A 25264-nucleotide genomic window follows, 5' to 3' on the forward strand; every position below is an offset into this window, starting at 1 on the left:
AAGAAGTGGAGAGGTGATGTAATTTTGTCCCCATTAGGAAGATAAGCTCCATTATCACCCATCGGTCATCTGGTCAGTCTAAGCTATAAAACAGAGACTGAAGGATGCCCATGTTAGGAGAACCACCCTACTTGCGACAAGCATGTGCTGCATGTGTGAAGAACAACATTCAGCTCCCTGACAAGAACGGACCCTGATTTTCACCCAGAGTCTGTTGAACACTGCAGTTGACGACCGAAGCACTGTGGGTAAGATTAATCTAGCAATCAAGTTGATTTGATAAGCTTGGTGGTCAAACTAGGCAGTATCTAGGATGTAAATGTGTGCATACTTGGCAAGGGAAATAGAAACTGTAATAGGAAATGGAACTGTGTGTGAGATGAACTGAGAAGAGCTGGGCTTGTGGTAGCCAACATGAATTGTATCCTTTGCTAAGCCGGGTCTGCCTTGGTTGGTTGGTTTATGTATGTACTCACAACTCAGACCAGCAGGGAGCTCACGTGATTTCCTCAGCACCACTTGCCAGCCAGTTCCTGCTTTCTGAGAAAAAAACCCCACCCTTTCCCCACAATTGTCAGGAAAATAGTATTGAAAAGTGGTGAGTTAGTCTCGAAAAGCAAGGGCTGGCTTTCTGTACAAAAGTTATCAAAGCAGGAGAGGAGATCTGGTCCTGTGATAGTGAATATGAATTGCCCACAATTGTGTGTGTGTGGTGTGGTGTGGTGTGGTGTGGTGTTTGTTTGTTTGTTTGTTTGTTTGTTTGTTTTTAAGATGGTGAGCTCTTTTGAACCGTTGGTTCATCTAGCTCAGTACACTGACTCCAGTGTTTCAAGCAGAAGCCTCTCCCAGCCCTCCTACCTGGAGATGCTGCCAGGGAGTGAACCTGGGACCTTCTGCACACAAGCAGGCAGATATTCTACCACTGCACTGGAGTCAGTGTAATGAGCTAGATGAACCAATGGTCTGGTTACCTAGGTTTCTATGTACATAGAAAAGAATAAGGAGATGGTTCCCTGTCTCAAAAGAGCTCACCATCTACACACACACACACACACACACACACACAGCTGATCTTGTGGTAGCAAGCATGACTTGTCCCCTTAGCTAAGCAGGGTCTGTCCTGTTTGCATGTGAATGGGAGACTTGATGTGTGAGCACTGTAAGATATTCCCCTTAGGGGATGGAGCCGCTCTTGGAAGAGCAAAAGGTTCCAAGTCCCCTCCCTGGTAGCATCTCCAGGATAGGGCTGAGAGAGATTCCTGCCTGCAACTTTGGAGAAGCCACTGCCAATCTATGTAGACAATACTGAGCTAGATGGACCTATAGTCCAGCTCTGTATATGGCAGCTTCCTATGTCCACTAGACACCAGCAACAACCACTGGATGCTGTGCTGGGGCTGAATAGGGCCGGTTGCTCTGCCCTTGCTAAATATAAAAAAATTGCTGCTTTGCCCAGTTAGAGGCTTCTGTGCCTCTTTGGTCTGGGTTGCTGCCTAGCTTACCACTGGGGCATTGCCACTCCAGCCATCTCCACTTCCAAAGGGGCTGAGCCAGGTAGAGCAATACCATGATACCATGTGGTCCCCATGGTAGTGACGGTACTTCACACACACGCAAAATAATCTACATGAGCGAGGGGTTCCTAACCTGGGGTGCATGGACTGCCTGGGAGTCTATGGGGTAGGTTCTGGTGGTCTGTGGTAAATCTTCTCTTCCCTCAATTTAATTTGCTTCCAAGGAGTTATTCACACTGAATATCCGAAGAGCAAATCTGCTTCGCAGCAGGTTCACAGATGTTTAATTCAGAGGATTAAATAGAGGGTGGGCTCCTCTCTGCAATCCCTGCAGATCTGTTTCATGTGCGTGTTCCCGCTGCTTGCTCTGGGTTTTTTATCCAACTAATCACATCCCAGGAGGAGGCGAGAGAGCATTTTTGTTTTTGTTAATTTGACAGCTGTTTACGGAAGACTGGGAAGACCAGCATGACAAGTTGCCAACAACAGGACACTTAACCCAAACCCTAACATTGCCTTTGTGAGTGACTGCCTTCACCACCTCATATTTCCCCACCCACCGCACTCCAGACCATTTAAGAGGCGGGGAAGTGTAAAGTAGAAATCCATATGTAAAGCTATAAGTGTTTAACTCAGGAATTTCTCCCTCTCCCTCCACAGAATTCCACCAATCTGCTACAACCCCTCCCCCAGTGCTTGCAATTGCAAATCACTCAGAGGAGACCATACCCAACACTGCTGACAAACTCGCCTTCATTGAGTTTTGAAAAATGCCGAATTACTGCCAATGGCCACTCCACACATCACAGAGAAACTGCGGGGCATAACAGAAGCCTTGGGCTTTTTTTTTTTTTTTTAAGGCCACTGAAAATAGAGGATTTTTTAAAAGCCGAACATACTTCAGGCTAAGCCAGAATGTGCAGCATTGATTCCGAGGGAAACAGTGTCCTGTCTGTACTGGTCCCTGATAGCCCACAGGGACTTTGGGGTAAATGCAGCTAATTTGTGGACTGGCCCACTCCATTCCGGAGGAGATCCAAAGTAAAAGCCTTGTGTGTAAAGCCTCCCAGCAAGCCAGAATGAAGTGCTTGGAAATAGCTATTCTTCTTTTTCTCTAACATTTGACTGGAGCCTTACAAAAAATATATACATAGGGTGGGGGCCGATGGATAATACTTGAGGATCCGGGGATGGGGTTGTAGGTGCAAAATAAGTTAACTCTCTCTCTTTTTTTTAAGAGGCGGAGAAGAGCAACTGTCCCCTATTCTAGCAACTGCCTAGAGCCATCTGGGTGAAACAGTACACAAACCAAATTAATTAATTAAATTCAGTTCCAGCACTGCAACTTTCCAGTGACTGTTGCTGGTGCTGGCTTGTATTTCTTTTCAGACTGCTAGCCCTTTGGGGACAGGGAGCTAACTTCATCTTATCCTTTTTCTATGTAAACCACTTTGCAAGCGTTTTTGTTTGAAATGTGCTGTATAAATAGTATCCGTAGTATTTTTAAGAGTTTACATCCTCAAGAACAGAACTTCAGGAGTACCTCACCCTGTTCTTAAGTTATCTCTGACACTCTGGTCCTTCAGGTCAGGAGCGGCCCTTCAGTGAGGCACCATGAGGCAGTCATCTCGGGTGGCAGATTATCAGGCCCTGGCAGGCTGGCAGGAAACCCCACCCCCCTGCAACACCACTTCACCTGCCTCCTTTAGCTGCCTGCCATGATTGGAACAGCTCTTCACTGAGCACAGCCACTGCCCAGCAACCATGAGCCATGCCAAGACAGTTGTGGGCTTTGCCTCCACTTATCTTTTTTCCAGTGGCATCACCCACTGCCTGACTCAGCACAAACTCTCCTCCATCCCCTCCACTTCCACCTCCTTCATGCCGGGCTGGTTAAGAAAAGGGGGAGGAAGCAGAAGAGGAAATGTAGAGAAGGGAGTAGAGTTCTATGGGAACTCTAAGGAGATGTTCTATAACCAGCCCAGGGCATAGAGGAGGAGGAGGATTTGCTGACTGGGTCAAGTGGGGTAACTATTGCCACTACAAGGGAAGAAAAGAGGAAGTGGGTGTGGGTGTGCTTGTGTGTGCTGAGTCCAGGGTTGGCAGCTCTTGCCATCGATAAGGAAGAGGGTGCTCACTCATATCAGTGAAAAGTGGGAGCATTTAACACCATGCCTCGGGTGCTGGTGGTCTTGGGCCATCACGGCTTCAAGTACACCAGCATTTTGAGTTGTTTCAGAAATAGTCCAGCAGGCAGTGAAGCTCTTTGAAGCCTGGCATATAATATGTTATTTAAAGCCTGTCACAGTTAGCAGCCTCGCAGCTACATTCTACAATAACTGAAGTTTCCGGGCAATCTTCAAAGGCAGCCCCTACATATAAGGTGTTGCAGTAACCAAGCCTTGAGGTCCACTCCACAAGCCATGCTCCATGCTCCCTAAACATTTGCACCCCTTAGCATCAAACCTCCACCCCACAGGCCTGCTCTTCTTCCCAAAATTTATCGCCGCCCCATAGCCCTTCCTCCAACCCCACTGCCCCACCTTTCAACTTTTTGGCTTCTGGTGCCCCCTAAAGCACACACACAGCCCCCCACCACAACATGCTGCTTTGCCCCATAACTTAACCCATAGACCTCACCTCCAATTTCTCCCCCTTATTTATCCTACCACCCCTCTGAAGTCTCAAGTTGCAGGCTTCTCTATACTAGCCTGCATGGAACCCTGAATTCCTGTCTAGCCCCACAACAGCTCTCTACAAATACCCTACAAATGCACATACACCCTTAGTTCTCCCATAACATGCGTTTCAACTTCCTCCACTCCCACCCCCCAATCCTATTCCAAGCCAGAGGTGCACCTAGGTAATTTTGGAGCCTGGACCTAAAGACCTTTGGAGCCCCCACCCCCACCGCTGCATCATTTTTATCATGTAGGTTCTTGAGGGCCCAAACACCACCACCCAGGACAGACTACAGATGATTGGGGGGGGGGGCTGGACTTCACCTCCAAGGCTAAGAGCACTTCTGTTCCAAGCCCCCCCTTACTGCTTGCCCCATGCTTTGCCAGGAATCCCACTGCGGCCAGCGCCAGCCAGTAGCTTTTCAGTTGTGTGCACACACAGCAGCACTAACTAATCTTTGAGAAAAATTAAGGTACAATCTGGGCTGGGGTTGGCGGAGAGGAATGTCATTGGTTAAAGTAAAATGAGTGGGAGGGGACTATCATTTATTTATTTTAAAGGAAGGTGGAAGTTCGAGTGCAGTGGGAGGTCTGAATGGATGGCCTCGCCCCTGAGGTGGCCCTGTCCCGAGACACCCCTTCAGCCCCCCCTTCCGAAAGGTGTCCCTTGTCCGGGCAACAGAATGTTGGCAACCTTATTTATTATTTATTTATTTATTATTAAAAAATTTATACCACCCTTCCAAAAGGCTCAGGGCGGTTTACATTAAAACATCATTAAAATCAATTATTATTTATTATTTATTTATTATTTATTATTAAAACTTTTATACCGCCCTTCCAAAAGGCTCAGGGCGGTTTACATTAAAACACCATTAAAATCAATTAATAATTAAAACAAACATAATAATTAGCAATTAAAACAGAAATTATAAAACTACATAAAATAATAATTAACAATTAAAACATTATAAAACACCAATAGCCAAAACAATTTAAAAACAAGTTTTAAAAAGCTGAGAAAGCTTGGTTGAAGAGATGTGTGTTTTCAGAAGTTTCTTTAAAATTGCCAGAGATGGGGACCTCCTGCCCAGTGCCCAACTCAGCCGAGAATCTGGGTGGCTATCACAGCAGCCACCCCGGTTGCTATGAACGTGCTCTGACTGGAGCCCTGTTGCCCAGCCCCCAAGGGAGGGCAGCAGCAGACCATCAGGGGGCCCAGTGCAGGACTCTGTCCCTGGGCCAGTGGGAATCCCCGTCACAGGGGTTCCCAGCTGTCATTGACTCCCACTCCCATCCTCCCCAGCTGCATTGGCCTTTGCCTGGGGATGATGGGAATTGTAGTCAAGAACCATCTGGGAATCCCTGTTGCAGGGAACTGGCTCTAGGCGCCCCCTGCAATGTGGCCCTAGCCCCACTGGCTAGCTCCTTTTCTGTGACTGGCCACAAAGTGAATGTCATTGTTTCCTCCTCTGGCTAATATAGCTGGCTACAGGCGGCATCTCTGCAGAAAAAGGCTTCCAGCCGCAGCCTGCTTCAGACCGGCAGAGAAACGGATCAACAGAAAGATCCTGCTACCTCCAGGCTCTGAGCGGGGGAGGAGCCAGGCTCTCTCCGGACTCCCAAGAGACGGAAGAATGAGGATCCCGCTGCTGGTGGTGAGTCCGAAGTGCCTTTTACCTTTGCTGACCCCGCGGGGTGCGGCTCTGCCTGTGACCTCCTTCCTCCCTGCTTCATCAACCTTCCCCTGCAACGTGGCTTGTCCTGTCATGGCTTCCCCGAGAAGCCGAGGCAGACAAGCTGACTTTCCAGGGAGGCAGCCGAATACAGCCACACGCAGGGCAGAAAGTGTCGGTTCCGTGAAGAAACGGCACAGGCACAATGTCACCCCCCCCCCCCAAATAACATTTGCACCCTGCTCCTGGATTCTGAGGGGACGTAGCTCTGTTGGGGGCGGGCGGGGCGGGGCACAGCTTGGCATGTCAGCTCCCAGCTCCAGCCCTTGGCGGCATCCCCAGGGAGGCTGAGAGAGTGGCTCCTGCCTGCAAGCCTGCTGCCAGTCAGTGTAGACAAGACTGAGCCAGCACAGCGTAGTGGTTAGAGTGTTGGACTAGGACCTGGGAGACCCGAGTTCGAATCCCCACTCAACCATGAAACTCACTGGGTGTTGGGCTGTCCTTAGAGAGCCCTGGTGGGGTGTGGGGCCCAGGGCAAATCAGCCAGTGTGGGGGCCCCTTCCAGTTAATTCTAGTGGGGGGTTAAAGGGGTGGGGCCCAGGGCATGCCCTAAGGACAGCCTGGACTGGGTGACTCTGGGCCAGTCATGTCTCTCTCAGCCTAACCTACCTCATAGGATTGTTGTGAGCATAAAAATAAGCATGTGCGCCGCTCTGAGCGCCTCGGAGGAAGAGCGGGATATAAATGTAGTAAATAAATAGCGAGCTAGATGGACCAGTGGTCTGACTCGGTAGAAGGCAGCTTCCTACATACCTTTGGCCATGGGGCCATAGCTCAGTGGTAGAGCACCTGTTTAGCATGCAGAACGTCCCAGGTTTATTTGTCCTTCTTAACTAGGAGCAACTCTTATACTCTGTTCTTTTATCCTCATAAAACACAGTCCCTAGCGTGGCCTTTTGTGGGATGTCTTGTGAAAATGTTGTCAGCATGAGTTGCTCAAGTTGTCATGCTTCAGAGTTCCGCCCTCTCTCTGGGGTCCCTAGAGGTTAAACCTCTGAGTGTGTGGGGGAGAGGCGGGTGTGTGTGTGTGTGTGTGTGTGTGAATGGATGCTGCTGTTTTGGCTTAGGGGTTCCTAGGCTGAAGGCCATTGTGGCTGGGCATGATGGGATTTGCACTCCATCAACATCTGGGGACCCAGGGTTGGAGGTATCCTGCGTAAGACAGAAGGCCTCATTGTGTTTAAAACCTCACACTGTTTTAATGTTTGGGTGCTTTAATCTGAGCTGTTTTGTTGTAAACCACCCAGAGCCGTGAGTTTGGGACAGTCTATAAACGTGTTAAATAAATGAAATATTCACTCTCAAGCACCCCGGCTACTTCACATGGGGCAGCTGCAGCGGCATTTTTTGTGATCAGTGATGTTGAGGACATCCTGTAGTCCAATTATTTCTATTTTATTTTAAACTGTTTATATCCCAGCAACCCTGCAAAAGGCAACTCACGACAAAAATCAATAAAACAAACAAGAGAAAATCATTAAAAATAATAATAATAATATAATTCCAGCACAGGAAACCACCTAATTTAATTCCAAAGAACTAAGAAAACCACTGGATGCCTCTGAGTACCAGTTGCAGGAGATTAACAGCAGGAGAGAGGGCATGCCTTCAACTCCTGCCTGTGGCTTCCAGCTTCATCTGGTGGGCCACTGTGCGAAACAGGATGCTGGACTAGATGGGCCTTGGGCCTGATCCAGCAGGGCTCTTCTTATGTTCTTATGTTATGTTCACTTGTGTTTTTCTAACTTTATCTTTTAGTCAAAATAGCAAATGGTGCCCTGGCTTTTAAAATAGTGCAGGATGCTTTAGATCACCACTTCCTAGCCCCCACACACTTCTGCTTCTATTAGTACTTACTAATATTTATAAAGTGTTTATATTTATTTCAACAAACTTTTCCAAAGCCAGGAGTTCATAGTGGCCATGACAACTATGGGCCTATCTCAAGTGGTCTCGGGACCGACGCACATTGCTGGTCACATGCTTGATTTGGTCTTTCACTGTGATCAGGGTGGTGTTCCGTGGGTGGGGAATCCTGTGATTTCCCCATTGTCATGGACGGACCACCATCTGGTTAAGGTTGGACTCACAATCACTTCCCACCTCCGCAGGGGCGAAGGACCTATTAGGACGCTGTGCCCGAGAAGGTTATTGGATCCAATAGGATTTCAAGAAGCCTTGGAGGGATTTAGTGTTGGCTCTGCCAGTGATCCTGTTGATGCCCTGGTGGAGAATTGGAACAGCAAACTCACCAGGGCAGTAGACATGATTGCTCATAAGTATCCTCTCTGACACACTTTGAAACTGGCCCCTTGGTATATGGAAGAACTACAGGGGCTGAAGCAGTGAGGCAGATGACTGGAGTGCAAGTGGAGAAAGATTCAGCTTGAGTCCGACAGATTGCAACATAGAGCTCATTTGAAGACCTATGCTCAGGCAATACGTGTGGCAAAGAAGTGATTAGTTTCTACCCGTATTGCATCCTCAAGTTCACGTCCGGCAAAGTTGTTTCAGGGTTGTGAGAGGGCTAGTACAGGTAAAACTCGGAAAATTAGAATATCGTGCAAAAGTCCATTAATTTCAGTAATGCAAATTAAAAGGTGAAACTGATATATGAGACAGACACATTACATGCAAAGTGAGATAAGTCAAGCCTTAATTTGTTATAATTGTGATTATCATGGCGTACAGCTCATGAAAACCCCAAATCCACAATCTCAGAAAATTAGAATATTACATGGAACCAAGAAGACAAGGATTGAAGAATAGAATAATATCGGACCTCTGAAAAGTATAAGCATGCATATGTATTCAGTACTTGGTTTGGGCCCCTTTTGCAGCAATTACTGCCTCAATGCGGCGTGGCATGGATGCTATCAGCCTGTGGCACTGATGAGGTATTATGGAAGACCAGGATGCTTCATTAGCGGCCTTCAGCAATTCTGCATTGTTTGGTCTCATGTCTCTCATCCTTCTCTTGGCAATGCCCCATAGATTCTCTATGGGGTCAGGTCAGGCGAGTTTGCTGGCCAATCAAGCACAATACACTGTATACTTTTCAGAGGTCCGATATTGTTCTATTCTTCAATCCTTGTTTTCTTGGTTCCATGTAATATTCTAATTTTCTGAGATTGTAGATTTGGGGTTTTCATGAGCTGTATGCCATGATCATCACAATTATAACAAATTAAGGCTTGACTTATCTCGCTTTGCATGTAATGCATCTGTCTCATATATCAGTTTCACCTTTTAATTTGCATTACTGAAATTAATGGACTTTTGCACGATATTCTAATTTTCCGAGTTTCACCTGTATGTGCCCCTCCTCCCTTGAATCAGAATCTGGAACCATCGATTACCCGCTGTGATGTGTTTAGCAAATTCTTTGTGGGGGGAAATCTCTTGTATTCGGGCCGACTTAGACTCCATCTCCACAATTACTTCAGTGTCTGATGTGGAGGTGTCCAGCAACTCCTCTTATGTGATTAGGTTGGATCAGTTCCAGTTTGTGACTCCTGAGGATGTGGACAAGCTGATTGGAACAGTAAGGCCTACCACCTGTTCTCTTCACCCTTGCCCGACATGGCTTATACTATCTAGCAGGGGGGTTGTTGTGGAAGGCCTGGTAGAGATTATAAATGCGTCTCTGAGGGAAGGCAGGATGCCTCCTTGTCTTAAGGAGCCAATTATTAGCCTACCTTGGATCCCTCAGAGTTGAGCAACTACAAGCCTGTCTCCAACCTTCCGTGGCTGGGCAAGGTAATTGAGAGGGTGGTGGCCTCTCAGCTCCAGGCGGTCTTGGAGGAAACTGATTATCTCGACCCATTTCAAACTGGCTTTCGGGCTGGCTATGGGGTGGAGACTTCCTTGGTCGACCTGATGGATGATCTCCAACTGGGAATTGACGGAGGAAGTGTGACTCTGTTGGTCCTTTTGGACCTCTCAATGGCTTTTGATACTATCAACCATACTATCCTTCTGGAGCATCTGTGAGGGTTGGGAGTGGGAGGCACTGCTTTGCAGTGGTTCCGGTCCTACCTGTCAGGCAGGTTCCAGATGGTGTCCCTTGGAAACTGCTCTTCTTCAAAATCTGAACTTTTGTATGGTGTCATCAGGGCTCCATATTGTCTCCGATGTTGTTTAACATCTACGTGAAACCTCTGGGAGAGATCATCAGGAGATTTGGTGCAGGGTGCTATCAGTATGTTGATGACACCCAAATCTATTTCTCCATGTCAGCATTATCAGGAGAGGGCATAGTGCTGGACTAGGACCGGGGAGACCCGAGTTCAAATCCCCATTCAGCCATGAGACTAGCTGAGTGACTCTGGGCCAGTCACTTCTCTCTCAGCCTAACCTAAGAATGTAAGAACAGCCCTGCTGGATCAGGCCCAAGGCCCATCTAGTCCAGCATCCTGTTTCGCACAGTGGCCCACCAGAAAACATAGGAAAAACATAGGAACATAGGAAGCTGCCATATACTGAGTCAGACCATTGGTCTATCTAGCTCAGTATTGTCTTCACAGACTGGCGTCGGCTTCTTCAAGGTTGCAGGCAGGAATCTCTCTCAGCCCTATCTTGGAGAAGCCAGGGAGGGAACTTGGAACCTTCTGCTCTTCCCAGAGCAGCTGCATCCCCTGAGGGGAATATCTTGCAGTGCTCACACATCAAGTCTCCCATTCATATGCAACCAGGGCAGACCTTGCTTAGCTATGGGGACAAGTCATGCTTGCTACCACAAGACCAGCTCTCCTCACCTGACCACAGGGTTGTTGTGAGGATAAACCTAACCATGCACACTGCTCTGGGCTTCTTGGAAGAGTACTAAATGCCTGCCTGGAGTCGGGCTGGATGAGGGATAACAAACTGAGACTGAATCCAGATAAGACAGAGGTACTCATTGTGCGGGGTCGAAACTCAAGAGACAATTTTGATCTGCCTGTTCTGGATGGGGTCACATTTCCCCAGTCTAGGGGTGAAGCCTCTCCCTGTTGTCCAGGGGCGTAGCAAGGTGGGAGTGGGCCCAGAGACAAAATTTTAAAATGGGCCCCTAACTGATACACACATACAAACACTTCACAATATATAGTGCACTCCCACCCACATCCCCATTATTAATATGGTGAATATGTATATAGTTGAATTTATAACTATATCATTATAGTTGTATTAACTATATGTTAATACGTTATCAGCCAACCTATTTCAATGGCATGAATCACCTCCTATTTCTCACTCTTCCAAAAGTGGAGCTAGAGTTCTGTTTAAAGGGGGTGAGTGGAAGAGACACTTTCTCCCACATTTGATCCAGAAATGTAAAAGGGATGGGATGCATGGTAATAACTTCCCAAAAGGTGAAAGGGGGTGGGGAGCAGTTTAGGGGATGTTGTGAGGTCACAGAGCAGCTGCTGTATCCACAGTTACCCCAACTTCTAGATCATTTATGAAACAGGACAGGAGTCCCAGAGCTCCATGGATCACTTATTGACTAAAACATTAATAGTAACCATTTCTGTTCCTCACTGACTCCCCTTTCTGCCACCCCCGCCCATCCGCCAGCCAAACAACAGTCCAAGTTCAGGAACCAACTTCTCCAGTCACCTTAACATTAACGCTGCAACAGAGTGACTGAATAAGACCCAGAAGCAAGGAATTCTTTTGAAAGGCTAACAGCGCTTTCTTTACTTCGGGATGTGACCCCAGAACATTTTCTAACCTAAGCCCCGCCATGAGAAAATGGGAAGCAGAAGGTGCAGGAAGCCCAACCCAACAAAGGAAAATGCCAGTTCAGTTCTTCAACTCTTCCCCGGCCCGCACCCTGCCAGGCATGACCCCTGTTGTGCAAAACATTTTGTTCTTGTTTTAACTAACGTTTTACTTTTTCTGTTGTTATTTTGTTGTAAACCGCCCAGAGATGTAAGTTTTGGGCAGTATAAAATATGTTGCTTGAATGAATGAATGAATGAATGAATATGTGTGGAAAATAAATAATAAATAAGATGGTTCCCTGTCACCATCCAAAAGCAAACAAAAGGTAGACACCAGCAACAGCTGAGTTCTTACCTAACACAAAACTGTGGTGCACTTCAAACTCAGAGTAAAAACTGTCCCCTCCGCCTCTTCCTCTTGTGCGCAAGAGAGGTAATTGTGACTCAAAACCTTTTTAAAAAATCATTTAAAACCAGCAGGCAGACCGATCTCCTTGAACGTCCACACATTTAATGCTAAAGTGTCATCACTGCTTTGTTTCACGTCACCTAGTTACAAAAAATTCTGGAATTTTTTTTTAAGGTTCTAAAACTGTTTCAGAGCTCTCTGTCCAACCATTTGGGAGTTACTGATCCTTTTGAGTTTCCGATTGATCCCTATGAGGAAATTATCCAAATTATCCAACTGCACCAATTATCCAGTCCAATTCAGTTCTTGCACACAAGCCCCTTCAGAGCTTGTTACAACACTGGGTGTGTTCCATGTTGTAGACTGGGATCAAAGATGGATCCAGGAAGACTGCTATGTTATGGGGAAACCCCCAGTCAAGAGACACATTTTCCAGAGCTGAGTGTATAGTTCATGGCTAGATCTTGTTAACAGAAAAACAGCTTCGATATAATGCTAATTTTAAATACATTAAATCAAATAATTGTATTTATTAATTTTCAATACATGAACATTAAAATAATGTTAACTGAAGTCTTTTGTGTGCACGTCTTCATTGTGACCCAGCATCAATTGAAAAGTCTGCCTTATTTACTGAAACATTTTTATTCCACCGTTTATCCCAAGGACCTCTGGCCAGCACATGTGATTCTCCCCCCCATTTTTTTGTAAAGCACTTAGAGATATTTTGAGTGGGTAGTATAAAAATATAACGAAAGGGAGTAAATAGATTTCACAGCAACCCTGTAAGGTTGGTTATGGAAACAGGAACTAAATGCATTAGTTTTAGACCCTTGGTTGGAACAATGTTTTGAACAGCATTGACAAATAAAATATGTGAAATTTCAACAAAACACTCAGCTGAGAAATGCTTTAGGGCCATCCGGTGAGCTTCTTGACTGAGTCAGGATTTGAACTCAGGTCTCCCTAGTTCTGGAGCAACACGCTAACCACTATGCCATGCTGGAAGAACACGCTGAACTGCCTGTAACAGCAGATTTGGCTGGTACACGCTATATATACCCACTCTAATGAGTCACCTGGAACTCTTGTGTGGGCAGTCCTTCCGAGCACTGTGTCTGATCTCTGCTAGTGACACATGTGTAAGATGGATGTCATTGCCTTTGGGCAATGGGCTGTACCTGAAGACTTCATCTCCTTCCCCAGGTGGAGACAGGGACATCTTGGCAGGCTGGTACCACGCAGGGACAGGTGACGGGTATTGTTTTCCCTCTTATCAGCTAGCCCCTTGTACCCTGGGGAAAGATAAAAGTCCATGTTCCTACGAGGTGTGACCTGTTTTAGACTCTGCAACACACCAGGGGGCCATGGATATCCTGGAGGTAGATGCCCACTACAGGAGAAAGGCTGCAGCCAATGTAAGAGTTTATTTGTGTGTCTAACGCTATAGGACAGGTGTGGGGAGGGAACTGAAGTGAAGGGGGGTAGGAGAGGACTCATTCAGAGTTCTGCAGACTTGCTAGCCACCCTCTTCTCTATCAGTCTCCCCACCCGTCTGTTGAGCCCTTTCTGCTCTTTGAGTTAGATGCCAGAGATTTTTGCTTTCTTTCATAAAGAACCCGGAGTTCATTTAACAGGAGCAATCTGCAGAAACCTTCCAGTACTTTTCTCCGCACCCCTGCTTCAGGTCCAGAGAACCCAGATTCCCTAGAAGATACTAGAAACATTCCTCATCTTTATGAAATTGAGGGATCCAAATAACCAGGTGTACCCCATGCACCAGTTCCATCCTTTCCAAAGAACTTAGGAGTTTGGCCATCCACCTCCCATTTCTCTTTGGAAAGGAATTTTTTTGTCACTTTAATCATGGTGTGGTGGAGGAGGAGGAGGGGGGTTAGAGCTGGGAAATCAGTGGAAGCTGGGAATCAGTGCAAGGTACTATGTTGGTGACCCCTCTGCTATGTCAAAGATGACATTTGGTACCTTTTGGCTAAATGGGCATTCAGAGATTATGTATTTCTACTAACAAGGCACAACTGGAACACTCCATTAAAAAAAAATTGTGTGGGGGGCAGAAATGAGTGTATTCCATTTTGAATTTTGTCTCCAGAAATAAGTTTCTAGGTTTATTTTTTATACCAGAGAAATGTTAGATGTTAACAGTGACCTGAAATTAACCTTCCAATGAAATCACACTCTGGAGACTGCATCTGGGAGTTGGTCATTTTCAAATGAAGTTAATGTTTTTTTAGATACAGCCAACCAGCAAAATAACCTGCCACTCTAGTTAATCAATACACTGGAGTTGGAGGAATTTGCATTCTCTGGGGAGCTTTGACCTTGACGTGTGCAAATTCTTTGTTTACATGTTGTAACACTCAGTATTGAAAGAACTTGTGGCCATCTGCTTGTTAGTTCCATCCATGCATGATACTGAAAGCTGGTTTGAACCAGATAGGGAACTAGAAACGACACTTACAAATAAGTGACTAGGAATTTATTTCAGACTCATAATCCATACAAGGGGATTCTGGGCAGCTTTAATAGGGTTTTGTTAATGAAAAGAGTTTTTTTGTTTAGCTCAAGTATCCCATTCATCTGAGAGTCAGTGTGGTGCAGGGGTTAAAGTGCTGGACTAAGAGAAGGAAAGATGCAGGTTCAAATCCTGATGTTGTCATAAAGCTCCTTGGTGACACTTGAGCCAGCCATGATCTCTCAGGATAACCTACTTCACAAGGATGTTGTGAAAATAAAATGGGGGGGGGGGCATTCTTCCTTTGGAAAAAGAACAGGATGGAAATTTAGTAGAAGTAATAATTATTGTCATCTCAGTCTGAACCTGTAGGATAATCCCTCCATGCAAACCATCCTGATTTATCATGCCACCAGTGTGTGTGTGTCGATTTCCAAAGTACAAGCGGGCATGTCCCTGTCCTGAGTAGCTTGCAATCTAAACGTTGCTACAATTTGTCCAAACTTTTAATAGCAATTTTTGCTGTGCTACGCAGACCAAGAAAATTCTTGAGTCCCATTGGCAGGGACAGCCTGTACACTAGGTGGACCTAGGCAGTCAACTAGGGCACCAATTCTTGGGGGGCTTCAATGCCGCCCATCTGCCTGTGTAAATTAATCAGTTTTGGGTGGGTGCAGATGCTACAACTCCCTGCACTGCAGACAGTGCCCCATGCAGTGCCATTTCATGGGGCAAGTATTCCCAACCTGTGGTCCCCAAGATGTTGCTAAACTAATAAAAATAATTAATAATACAAAGGCATGACAAGGTAGAAGCAATGATACACTGGAACATCTGCAAAAAATACAAGCTACCTGCAGGCAAAAATTGGTGGGACCACAAAATTGAAAAAGTTGTAGAAAATGAAGATGCAAAAATATTATGGGACTTCCGACTACAAACAGACAAACATCTGCCACACAATACACCAGATATAACTGTAGTCGAGAAGAAAGAAAAACAAATCAAAATAATCAATATAGCATTACCAGGTGACAGCAGAATAGAAGAAAAAGAAACAGAAAAAAAAACAAAAACAAAATGCAAAGAGCTACAAATCAAAATTGAAAGGCTGTGGCAGAAGAAGACCAAAATAAGCCTAGTGGTAATTGGCACCCGAGGTGCAAGTCAAAAACATCTTGAAGAGCACCTCAACACCATAGGGGCCACAGAAATCACCATCAGCCAACTACAAAAAACTACTGGGAACAGCCAATTACAAAAAGCAGCTTTACTGGGAACAGCCTATATTCTGCGACGATATCTATAACAATTGACAATAAAATTCTGGCATCCCAGGTCCTTGGGAAGGACTCGATGTCTGGATAAAACAAACCAGTCAATAACACCTGTCTGACTGTGTAAACAAGAAATAATATAATTAATTAAAAATAATACAGTATTTATATACTGCTTTTCAACAAAGGTTCCCCAAGCGGTTTACATAAATAAATGAAACGGCTCCCTGTCGCCAAAAACTACAACTCCCATCAACCCCAGCTACAATTTATTGTGGCTGGGGGTGGTGGGAGTGGGGGTTGAGCAACATCTGGAAGACCACAGGTTGAGAACCCCTGTTGTAGGGTATGCAAAGCTCCAACCAGCGATCTGCCTAGAAGGTAAAGGGATGATGGTGTGGAACTCAAAGAGGAGGCCTTGGGGCAGAGGGAGGCACTCTCCCCCTAGGGTGCCCAACCCCTCGAATCGGCTGTGCCCACTGGGGCTAAATAGGAGATATACCTCATGCCCTGGAAGAGCATACGTGTGCCAAGTCCACTCTGAAGGGCATGTTGACTGTCAGAAAAGGAGGAAACTGAAGATTAGATTAGGTCAAATTCTGAAAGGATGCAACATTTCAAAAAAAAAAAAAGCTTTAGAAATGAATTTTTCTTACTAGCTGCCCCCATGTTAAAATAATATTGTCACCTGGCCAATTTGTGCTGGCTAGGACTTGTTTATATGTACTGTACTGGCCTAATTATTTAAAAGGTGGTTGTTGTTGTTTTTAAAGAGGCAAAAAAAAACTTGTCTTTCCACAAATTAGTCAAAGGACACTTACATCAAACCGCACAGTAAACAGCCATGAGATAGAGTGCTATTAAAATAAGTCTGTCAGCAATTGTTGTTACAAATTGGACAGACTTTGCTTGGTAACTAAAACTAGATTATTTAACCTGGGGTCCATGGGGTAGGTCTCTAGGAGGTCTATGGGGATTTAAATTTATAATTAAAGGTAGATCCCTTGAAGAATAGTTTATAATCAAATATGGTGCATCCTTTATTTGTCTTGAATTTTAATTATACTTTCAGTGTTAACAAAAAGACACCAGAGTGCAACAGGCTATACTGTTTGCAGCCATACCCAGCCATGCATATGAAAAGGGCCCAGAGCCATCTCTCAGTAATCTGTTGCCCTGTTGTCAGTTCTCTCCTACTCCAGGCCTTCTGGGATCCCACTGAAGTCTCACAAGCCTTCTGCTGCAGCTTCTTCAATATTATGAAAATATATTATATACATAGGGTGGGCGTCCATAGGTAATACTCAGTGGCAGCATTAGAAAAAAAAATGAGGGGGGCACAGAAGGGTGCATTTCCAGCTGGGCGAACTGTGTCCCACATGTTGAGATTTCTGAAGCAGGAATAGGAGGGCATCAAGCTACTTGTCTGAAGGAACGCTTGCCCACACTTGCTCCCCTCCTCTGGAACCGCCCTTGGTAATACCTGAAGGTCTGAGGGATCCACCGGAGCAAAAAGAATAAGAATTCCTGGTCTAAAAGATGGCAATGATGATGCCAAGCATATTTGCCTGGGGACGGGGCGGCCCTTCCAAGAGAAAAGGTGAGGTGAGGTGGTCACCTCAGGAAACAGATGATTGGAACGGCAGTGATGCCTCCTGCCCCTGCTTTTAAAGGGAAGGAGGGAGGTTGCACACAAAGGGGGGGGCAGCATCTGGTGCCCCCGCTCAGGCACACAGAGGTCTACAGCTGCCAGTCCAGACAGAATTCCAGCCAGGATAAGACCACCAGGGGTGGTGCTATAATTGAGTTGACAGGTTCAAAGAACCTGGGCCCCCAGTTTCTGAGGGCCCCCCAGCTCCACCCCTCCCTGTTTCATTCATTATCTCCCTCACTCCGAGGGGACGCCGGGGAGAAGGGTGAACACAGGCCTCCTCTCCCCTAGCTACAATTTCATATATTTGCCTGTACTCTGCATTGGCTATATTTCAGCCAAAGTTCTCAGAGTGGCATGCAATAAAATGCAACCTGAAAGCCCATAAAAGCATTTCAGAGAAGAAACAAGAGAGAGAAACAATTAAAACAAAACACAAAACACCCTGGCTATAAAAAGCCACTTGATCGACAATTCTCTGGCAAACAGAAATATTTTTGTTTGGCTGGTGTTGAAAGGAATAAAGGGAGAACTGAAAGGAACTGGCTGAACTTACAGGAGGGGTGGGGGAGGAGAACTGCAAAAGTGTGTGAGGGCTTGGCCTCACCAAAGTGTTCTCCAGTCGGCCCCTTCCATATGGGTGCCCCCTTCCCCAGATTTTTTTTTTGCGGGGTGGGTGGGTTACTCTTGCAATGGGGTGGCACCAGCTGCAGAGCTTTTCTCAGGGGCCACACTGGCAGCCACTTTGTTTTACCCACAATGCCTCTGCTCTACAAAGCCCCCAGTCACGAGATACTGGGGGGCGCTTATGAGTTGTTGTTTTTTAAAAAAAGATGACCACCGAGTCCCAAACTACAGGTCCAGCCCTCCCTTCTCCGGCATCAGCAGTGGCCCAGCCGCTGCCAGGGGTTCCTGCATGGTGGTGCCAGCACTGATGGTAAATTAGGGGGAAGCTGGTTTTAACCCCTCCCTTTTTCTAAAACCATGAGAAGATCGGAGATGGTAGCAGTATGCCTTTGCTGAACCTCTCCCGCTCACCCCTTCTTCTTTTTCTGTTGCATTCCTAGACAAGAAGCCTGCTGCTTAAGCTGCTGCCTTTCTTGGTCTCCACCACTCTCTACTTTGCCCTCTGGCTGCCAGAGCCCAGTGTGCTGAGCGCCGTGGTCAAGGGCTCCCCCACCCTGGCCTTGACCTTCTTCGTGGTGGCCCAGTCCTACAGTGTGGGCATCTGGACTCCATATGCCCGGCGGATATTTCGAGGCCTGCTGTTCTCGGCAGTGGGCGACGTCTGTTTGGTGTGGCCAAAGCTCTTCCTTCCAGGTACGGGGTTTGAGGGACTCTGACAGAGCTGGAGAGGCGCCCAGGACGGTAACTTTCCACTGGCTCATGCCTGGGGGGCAAGGTCAGCAACAGAGAGTCAAGGCATGCCGTGGGGGTGGGGGTGGGGGGCAGCAAAGGTGCATTTGGCCACCCGAAAAGGGCCCTCAAAGGCACCACCTGGGCATTTTTCACACAGGGCCTTTAGCTCGCATCTCTTCCGGAATGGAGCGGGTGCGTTCACGTATAGGCCAGATTTATTTATTTATTATTTTATTTATTTTATTTACCCCCAAGTCCCTGTTTGCTATCCGGGAATACTTCACACACAATTCGGGTTTTTCATTGCACATTAGAGCACAGCGTGATTTATATCTGGGGTTAAAAAAAATGCTCTTCTTGTGGTGGTGTTTTTTTTTTTTTTTTGGTGGCAACTTGGATCTCACAGTAAAGCCTCAGAGTAAACAATGCTGTGTGAAAAAAGCCCTGGGGTGCTTGCTTCTGTTTGCCTCAGAGAGGAGTTGCCTCTGCTTCTCTGTACTGATCGACGGGGTAGGTAGGAGTGTTGGCGATGGCCCATGTTCAGATATTATGACAGGCTGCACCCACGCTCACCCACTGCCGCTGGTGGAGCTCTGGGCTCCTTGGGAAAAGAGCAGGATATACATGTAAACAAATTTAAACAAGTCATTCCAAAGCTGGAGGAGAGGGGTAGAAGATGTTCCTTACCCCGCCCTGTATGCATTCCTAGACTCAGAGTCTGAGACCGCCCTTCTCCATGGCCACCCTGATACTTTGAAATGTGCTCCCTGTTGAAAAAAGAGTTCAGCTAGCTCTGACAAAAAAAAAGACCTTAAAAACACAGCTGTTCAACTAAGCTTTTAATTAGACTATAAACTTATAAATGGTTTTTAATTGAAATGTTTTTAGATAGTTTGTTGTTTTAAAATTCTTTGATTTGGTTTTAACATTTTATGCTGATTTAGGATTTACACTTCCTAGAGATGCGAGTTGAGGCAGTGTATAAATACATAAAAATACCATCTTTACTGAAATCCAAGACTATGGTTTTTCCAAGTTCTTTGATGTGAGGAATTGGGGGATCATCTTAAATTCAGAGTTCTTTTCCTTTCAGGCAAATATAGGTATAATCTGTATCTAACCTGCATTTTTAAGGGGGCCATCTTAGATTCAGAGTTGTCTTCTAGTTGGGTAAATATATAAATAAATAAATAAGTGTGTATGTGTGTGTGTGTGTGTGTGTGTGTGTGTGTGTGTGTGTGTATATATATATATATATATATATATATATATATATATATATATATATATATAAAACATTTAATATACCGCCCGCTCCAAAGACTCTGGGCGGTGTACAAAAACATGCAAACCAAGACAGCATTAAAATTACATTCTAAATTAAAAACTAAAGTAATTAACAAAAATGAAAAAACCAAATAGGTATACTACAAGGCAAAAGCCTGGCGGGGAAAAAAAGTCTTCAATAGAGATTTAAAAATCAATAAGGAAGGAGCTAAACGAATCTGAAGGGGAAGGCAGTTCCAGAGAAGTGGGGCAGCAACCAAAAAGGCCCTTTCATGGGTCCTAGCGCCCCGAACCTCTCGGAAATCAGGGACCGACAGAAGGGCCATCTGAGAAAATCTGACTGGACAGGATGTAACTGGATGGGAGAGGCGGGTGTGTAGGTAGACAGGTGCCAAACCCCGCAAGGCTTTGAAGGTCAAAACCAGGACCTTAAATTGAACTCGGAAGTGAATAGGCAACCAGTGCTATGACTGCAGGAGAGGTGTTACCCTGTCATGTTTTCTGGCACCCATGAGTGTGCTAGCCGCTGCATTCTGGACCCATTGTAGCTTTCCGATCATCCTCAAAGGTAGCCCTAGATAGAGAGCATTACAATAATCTAAACGGGAGATAACAAGGGCATGGGTCACTGTCATTAATGCCTGCCGATCAAGGTAAGGGCGTAATTGGTGCATCAGATGAAGCTGGGCAAAAGCACTTCTGGCCGCAGGCTCCACCTGCTGTTCAAGCAGGAGGCGCGAGTCCAAAAGGACCCCCAAATCACGAACAAACTCCTTTGGAGGCAGCGCCACTCCATCTAGAACAAGGTTCACATCCCGCTGTTGGCTGGTATGAGGGCTGAGTAAAGTAGTTCAGTCTTAGTGGGATTCAGTCTGAGCTTATTTTGATTCATCCAGACCGTAACAGCTTCCAGGCATCGAGTAAGCACAGAAACAGCATCTCCAGAATGGTCTGGGATGGCAATATACAGCTGAGTATCATCAGCGTATTGATGAAATCTCACCCTAAACTGGGAAATGACCTGACCCAGCGGCTCCATATAGATGTTAAGGAGGACAGGGGCAAGAGCTGAACCCTGGGGAACTCCATAAAGGAGTGACCATGGGTCAGAGCATCTGTCCTCAATGCATACCGACTGGACACGCCCGCTAAGGTAAGAATGGAACCACTTTAAGACAGTGCCCCCGGTACCCAACCCACACAGGCAGTCAAGAAGGATAGCATGATCGATAGTGTCAAAAGCTGCTGAGAGATCTAAAAGGAACAAGAGACGGACACTACCCTCATCAAGGTCCCAAAGAAGGTCATCTACCAGAGCGACCAGTGCTGTCTCTGTGCTATGCTGAGACCTGAAACCCGACTGATAAGAATTAAGATAACAAGACCCTCTCAAGCTGGGTACATACAACCCTCTCTAACACCTTCGCTAAAAAAGGGTGGTTGGAGATCGGTCTATATTTGTCAAGGACCTCAGGGTCCAGGGAGGGTTTCTTCAAGTGAGGGCGAACTATCGCCTCTTTAAGGGCTGCTGGCACGAAATCCTCACACAGCGAAGAGTTAACCAACTCCCTTAACTAAGAATTAACATTCCCACTGGCTGTTCTAACCAGCCAGGAGGGACAAGGGTCCAAGCAACATGTTGCCGCACCCATACCCGAGAGAATCGTGTCCATATTCTCGACCAGCTCAAAGGTGTCCCATGTAACGCCACAAGGCGGAATCTCCTCTGTCTGATCAGATCCTATAGTAGTAGTAAATCAGTAGTAGTAGTAGTAGTAGATCCTATAGTAGTAGTAAATAAATAATAATAATTAATGGAGTTGCTGTTGTTTGCTGCTCTTTCCCTTGCAGGAATGGTTGCCTTTGCTGCCTGCCACATCTCCTACATCTCAGCCTTTGGTCTGCACCCCCTCCGGCCCCTCACCTTCCTCCTCATCATAGGGGCGGAGGCTGCGGCCTACATCTTCCTCCTCCTGCCCTGCCTGAAGGGCATCTACACGTGGGCTGTGGCAGCCTACGTGGGCCTCCTTGGTGTCATGGCCTGGCGTGCGTGGTCCCAGCCAAGCTTCCAGCTTAGCGCTTCCATTGGCAGCCTGCTCTTCGTGGTGTCCGACTTGTTCGTCGCCCTCGATAAGTTCTGCTCCTCACTGCCTAACGCCCGCTTCTTTATCATGATCACCTACTACCTTGCTCAGGGTTTAATTGCACTTTCTGTGGCGTCCCAGAAAACCTCCTGGAAGGAGAGCTAAGAACTGGAGTTGGGCTCTTCACATTAACGTTACGGGTCGTGGACTCCAGGAACCCTGCCTCTCTCTTCCTCCGCTTCCCAAAGAAGCCACTGCCCCTACTTCTACTTCTTCTTCTTCTGGATTGTTCCAACAGACACTCCATATGCTGGGCATCAGAACCTCTATGACCTCTATTGCTTCCTTTCGTCTTTTTCCCTTTCGTGATTTTTCTTCTTGGAAGCAACAAACATCTCAAGATAATGCAGCATTTATGCTTTAAAGGAAACTTTAAAATGACATCATTGCCATTGTCCAATGAGAGCTCAAAATGATTGCCATGTTGTGTGAGAGTGATGGATTCCCACCTTTCTAGCTCTGATTTTGATTTGATTTTTTGAGGGCTTCTTTCTGCATACTTTATTTGTGTACTGCAAACTTTAACTATTCTACTTGTTCTCCAGATCAGTGTTTCTCAACCACCAGTCCGTGGACCGGTGCTGGTCCATGAGCAGTTGAGTGCTGGTCCGTGCTGGAATTAATCCCGCCACGAAACAATTTCGAGCTGATGGGGGCCTCCATTTCTGGGAACTCTCTGGAGCTCATTTCTAGGCAGGCAGCCCTCACTGCTGGGATAGCGTTCATTTCAAAGAAGCTAAATGAGTGTTATCCCAGCAGCAAGGGCTGCCTGCCTAGAAATGAGCTCCGGAGAGCTCGCAGCAGCAGTGCCCCGCTGCCCAGCTTGAAATTATTGGGGGGGGGGTGCCTGAGGGGGGGAGGTGGGCGACCCCTTTACTAACTGCTGGTCCAGGAAACTGCATACAAAGAATGTACCGGTCCATGATTCCAAAAACATTGAGAAACACTGTTCCAGATTATGGTCTTGGCCACTGCATGATTTTTGTAGTACCATCTGCTGGCCATTTGCTGCTAATTCATGTTGAGAACTGAGGTTTTGAAGTCTGCCTTAGAAGTAGTCTATTGCTTCTTGTCATGGATTGGTAGCACATGGCCAGCAGATGGTGCTGTGAAACTGCATGATGACCAAGGGTGTCTTCTGAAGGCCAAGCAGAAAATCAGTAAGAACTTCAATTTTAAAACCGAGTATTTCTCCATCTGGAAGCATCCTTTGAATGCAATTCTGCCAGGAAAAAAGCTGCTTAAGAACGCACACGTTTTCCAGTCAAGATTATTGTGCTACCTTAAATACTGTAGATTTAGTGTGGCACAAGATTTACTTTTGGATGAGAGCATCTGCTGAAGTAGGCTCTTGTGTGTGAAAGCTTACGCCACAATAAAGTTTATTTTTATTTATTTCTCAAATTTGTTGACTGCCCCAAACTTCTATCTCTGGTCTGTTTACCACATAAAACAAATTTAAAATGAAAACCTTAAAACCATTTAAAGTCGGTAGACTTTGCCACAAGACTTTTTATTATTTTTGCTGCAACAGACAACACAGCTATGTTTCTAGAAATACACACCTTTTCTGCCTCTTTGGTGTCTATAGCTTATTGGATCCCATTTGTTTCCCATAGAAAATATCCAAGTGCCCTAGCTCTCTCCCTATCATTTTTACCTCCCCTGTTCCCTTGCTGGAAAGCCCTTCGTACAGCATATCAAAGCTGGCCCAGCGTGTGGCCAAAAGAACGAGTAGCTGTTTGCCCAGCCTGGTGGTTTGACTGGGCAATCCACTTCCTCCTTGGGTGTGGGAGAGGGAGGGGGCAGAGCAGTCGCCCTAACCAAAGGGAGCAGCTGGGCACCACGGCTGGAAAGAGAGATCAGAAGAAGCGCAAACTGGAAGGTGCCCAGTGTAATGATGTAATTCCTTTGTAAGTAGCTGGGGACTTTTAAAACTCTGGGGTCTGCTGGCTAATGGCATCTAATGCCCTACACCAAGGAGGAATCAGGGTGACCTGGCTGTTGGTAAGTGGATTTTTTAAATGCCACAGAGGCTGTTGTCGCTTTGCACCAGTGTCTCTGTATAAAGCTTGACCTCCACTCTAGATTGAAGCTCTGTTCTTGGATAAACTGCTGTTTCCTTATATCTAAAACAAGCAGTGGTGAAAGCAGCAGAAGGAGGGCACAGAGGGATAAGGACAGGGGTGGGGAAATGTGGGTGAATGCTGCTACACAGATTTAAACCACGGTTACCATTGAGAATGAGGATTAAGAAGGTAAGTCAAGGACCAGGCATAAAATGGGGGAAAGAGCTGGTCTTGTGGTAGTGAGCATGACTTGTCCCATTTGCTACACAGGATTCACGTTGGTTTGCATTTGGATGGGTGACTACATTTGATTACTGTTTATTGTGAGATATTCCCCTTAGGAGATGGGGCCATAGCTCATTGGTAGAGCATCTGCTTGTGTGCAGAAGGTCCCGGATTCACTCCCTGGCATCTCCAGGAAGGGCTGGGAGCGCTGAAACCTTGGAGAGCTGCTGTCAGTCAGTGCAGACAACACTGAGCTAGATGGACCAATGGTCTGACTCAGTATAAGGCAGCTTCCTATATTCCTATGTAAGGTGGGTTTTGAGGTGACACTACACTCCATGATCAGGGAGGCAATTCCTTGCATTGGGCCAGCAAGGGCGAATGGGCAAAGCTATTTATGTTGTGTTGACAGGCATCCCTTGAATTAAACATGCTCCTGGACACACCACAAACTGCCATGTGAAGTTTCTGAAGTAACTGAAAGTGTTCTGTGCTTGTGGGGGTTAGTTCCCTATAGGACATTTGCAAACACATGATAATCTCGCCCTTTTCTTACCAAGAAGAACAAGCTCACAATACCGCATTATACTCTCAAAGATCCAACAAGCATTTCGGCTCACAAACCCTGCCTCTGCAGTTTAACTTCCTCCTGTTTGGGGGATTGGGGGCATCTTTTCAAGTAGTGTGTCTCGTATTTAGCAGGGGGAGAATAACTGGCCCCAGGGTGGCCC

At 46.2% G+C, this 25264-nt stretch overlaps 1 protein-coding gene across 4 annotated transcripts; it reads left to right on the forward strand.

Moving 5' to 3' along the window:
• Positions 1-22970, forward strand: TMEM86B (transmembrane protein 86B). 4 transcript variants are annotated; one of them, XM_053258927.1, is made up of 4 exons: positions 1-248; positions 5681-5853; positions 18517-18769; positions 21947-22970. In XM_053258927.1, exons 2-4 carry the CDS (start codon positions 5833-5835, stop codon positions 22342-22344), a joined length of 672 nt encoding a protein of 223 aa, XP_053114902.1. In that variant the 5' UTR covers positions 1-248; positions 5681-5832; the 3' UTR covers positions 22345-22970. The 4 variants fall into 4 exon arrangements, with proteins under 4 accessions (XP_053114902.1, XP_053114898.1, XP_053114901.1 ...); XM_053258923.1 differs by lacking the exon at positions 1-248 and having other exon boundaries at positions 5460-5853; XM_053258926.1 differs by lacking the exons at positions 1-248; positions 5681-5853 and adding an exon at positions 13314-13466.
• Positions 22971-25264: the final 2294 nt, after the last annotated feature.

This window comes from Hemicordylus capensis, chromosome 6, assembly GCF_027244095.1.
Source record: "Hemicordylus capensis ecotype Gifberg chromosome 6, rHemCap1.1.pri, whole genome shotgun sequence".
Taxonomy (NCBI): domain Eukaryota; kingdom Metazoa; phylum Chordata; class Lepidosauria; order Squamata; family Cordylidae; genus Hemicordylus; species Hemicordylus capensis.